At 45.5% G+C, this 2,417-nt stretch overlaps 1 protein-coding gene across 1 annotated transcript; it reads left to right on the forward strand.

Moving 5' to 3' along the window:
• The first annotated feature begins 1,359 nt into the window (after positions 1-1,359).
• On the forward strand, positions 1,360-2,103 carry LOC107624630. The gene has a single exon (XM_016327089.1). The coding sequence runs from the start codon at positions 1,360-1,362 to the stop codon at positions 2,101-2,103; it is 744 nt and encodes a 247-aa protein (XP_016182575.1).
• Positions 2,104-2,417: the final 314 nt, after the last annotated feature.

The following is a 2,417-nucleotide window of genomic DNA, read 5'->3' on the forward strand; positions in this document are numbered from 1 at the left end:
ATGTGTTGGAAGACTTGGTGATCAAGAGATAACGAACAGTGAGCGAAGAAATCACGATAGAACGAGCAAGGAGCCAGGAGTGGATTTGTTGCAGCGACATCAATATGCTTCATTGCATAAGGGCGGTCAAGAGGAGGAGATGTTGTTGATGGTAAGACGAGGAGAGGAAGAAGACAAGGGCAGATTAGTAATTTCACAAAGATTTATGAATGAATGGACTGATGATAGTGATTACCACAATCGCTTGAAAATCGTAACTGATCAAGTAATTATTGGCGATAATCAAGGCATGACTTATTTTGAGGGAGGTATCGTTACAAGGGAGGAGGCAGAGTCTGAGAGGACAGTCACATGTGTATTTAATGGGCTAGAAAGGGGTCCACCAAGGCCAAACAAAAAGCAAATTGCCTAAACGCAGGTTGGGCCAGCCACAAAAAAAGATGGAGAAGGGGGCTAATAGCTAGATGGGCCTAACATCACCTGAAGCTATCGGTTCAACGATTGGGCCTGAGATGGGAGATCCGAGTCGGGTGCTGGCCATATCACCGAACGATGTGGGTGACTGGTATGGGTGCAACATCAATAGCGTGGGACTCCTCGAGGATGGCGGAGACACGTTCGTTGGGGCTGGGCACGGGGGAAGTCAGCGGTCACCAAGCCTTGGCAACAGGTTACGCCGCGATGGAGCTACTCGAACACTCACTGATGAACTCGGGCCGGGAGGGCCAGCGTGTGAAGATCCCAACTTCGAGGATGGCGGCAGGGCAGAAGTACAGGTGGCCAGAGTTAATTGTAGGGCTAATGGTGATGAGAAACAAAATTAGAAGGGAGCCGGTGAAAGGAGGGGCTCAAACGTGGTTGGTGCAGAGGGAGGCGTGAAGGTAATTGTCGGCGGCACTCAAGGGGAGCACGCGAGTCCAGAGTTGTGTGCGGAGACCTATGACCAACTTGAACCTGGTATAGATGGAGGTCAGGTTATTGTCCAAAGTGAAAAGAGGTTGGTTGTCGGGCATGAGGAAGACGAAAGTGGAGGGAATGATCTTGGGAATGAGCTAAGGGAGACAGGTGCAAAAGACAGTGATACTCAGTGTTCAAATTTGGAGGCGTAGATGCTGGAGAACAGAAGAACCTGGGAGTTGGGAAAGGAGTCAGGCGCCATGCTATACAATGAGGACGATGACATTATGGCAATACTCCAAGCGCAAAATGAAGAAATAGATCACAAAAGGAAAATAGCAAAGCGAAGGAAAAACTGAGACGCTGCAGACCCAAACATAAAAAACAAGTGTGTCAGAAGCTTTTTAAATGATTTTTAGTTCTTGGAATGTTAGGGGATTAAGGGGTGATGGGAAGTTTAGCATGGTGAAGAACCTTAAGAATAAACATAGATTAGATCTGTTGGACTTGATTGAGACTAAAAGGGAGATAGTGACGAGATATGATGTGGCAAGAATATGGGGGCAAGATGGTGCGGGATGGGAATATGTAGGCTCTGAAGGTGCAGCAGGTGGACTTTTATTAATATGGGATGAATCAGTGTTTAAATTGAATAACTGCTATAAGGGGAAGAGATGGTTGTGTGTTGAAGGGGTCCTGGTAAAGTGTAGTTTCAACTGTGCATTTTTCTTGGTCTATGGTGCACATGACAGGGATGCGAAGTTGCAGGTGTGGGAAGAGCTGAGCTATATAGCTGGGTTATGTCAGGTGCCTGGTTGTTATATGAGAGATTTTAATGAAATAGTACATATGAAAGAACGACAAGGTACTGGTGTTTTACCTCGGTCTGCGAAAGAATTCAAGGCTTGGATACAAGATATGGACTTAATGGATTTGCCGCTCACTAATCGTATGTTCGCATGGTTTAGGGGACGTTCTTGTAGTCGTATTGATAGAGCTCTGGTTAACCTAGAGTGGTTAGAGGAGTTTCTGGAGACTCGTGTACAAGGTGGACCAAGGAGATTGTCAGATCATTGTCCTATTATAGTAGAAGACAAAAAACTGAGGGGAGGTCCAAGGCCTTTCAGAAGCTTAGATTCCTGGTTTACACATGAAGGCTTCCTCAGAATGGTGAAGGAGGAGTGGAGAGTTTTGGGAGAGATTTAGTTCACAGATAAATTGAAGGCGTTGACGATTCCGTTAGGGAGGTGGCATAAGGCCAATTTTAGTGATATGGACAAGAAGATTACGAACTTTGAGGAAGAAATTAATAAGATTGATGATATGGTGAGAAATGGAGTGTATGACGGAACGATGGAGGCTAGACGGAAGACGCTAGTCACTTGCTGTGAGAGGTGGTATGTGAGAAAAGAGATTCATTGGAAGCAGATGTCCCGATCGTGACAAGCTAAGGAGATGGACAAAAATACAAGATACTTTCACAATATAGCTTCATCAAGAAGGAAGAATAACAGGATTGA

This window comes from Arachis ipaensis, unplaced genomic scaffold (assembly GCF_000816755.2).
Source record: "Arachis ipaensis cultivar K30076 unplaced genomic scaffold, Araip1.1 Aipa1096, whole genome shotgun sequence".
Classification (NCBI taxonomy): Eukaryota; Viridiplantae; Streptophyta; class Magnoliopsida; order Fabales; family Fabaceae; genus Arachis; species Arachis ipaensis.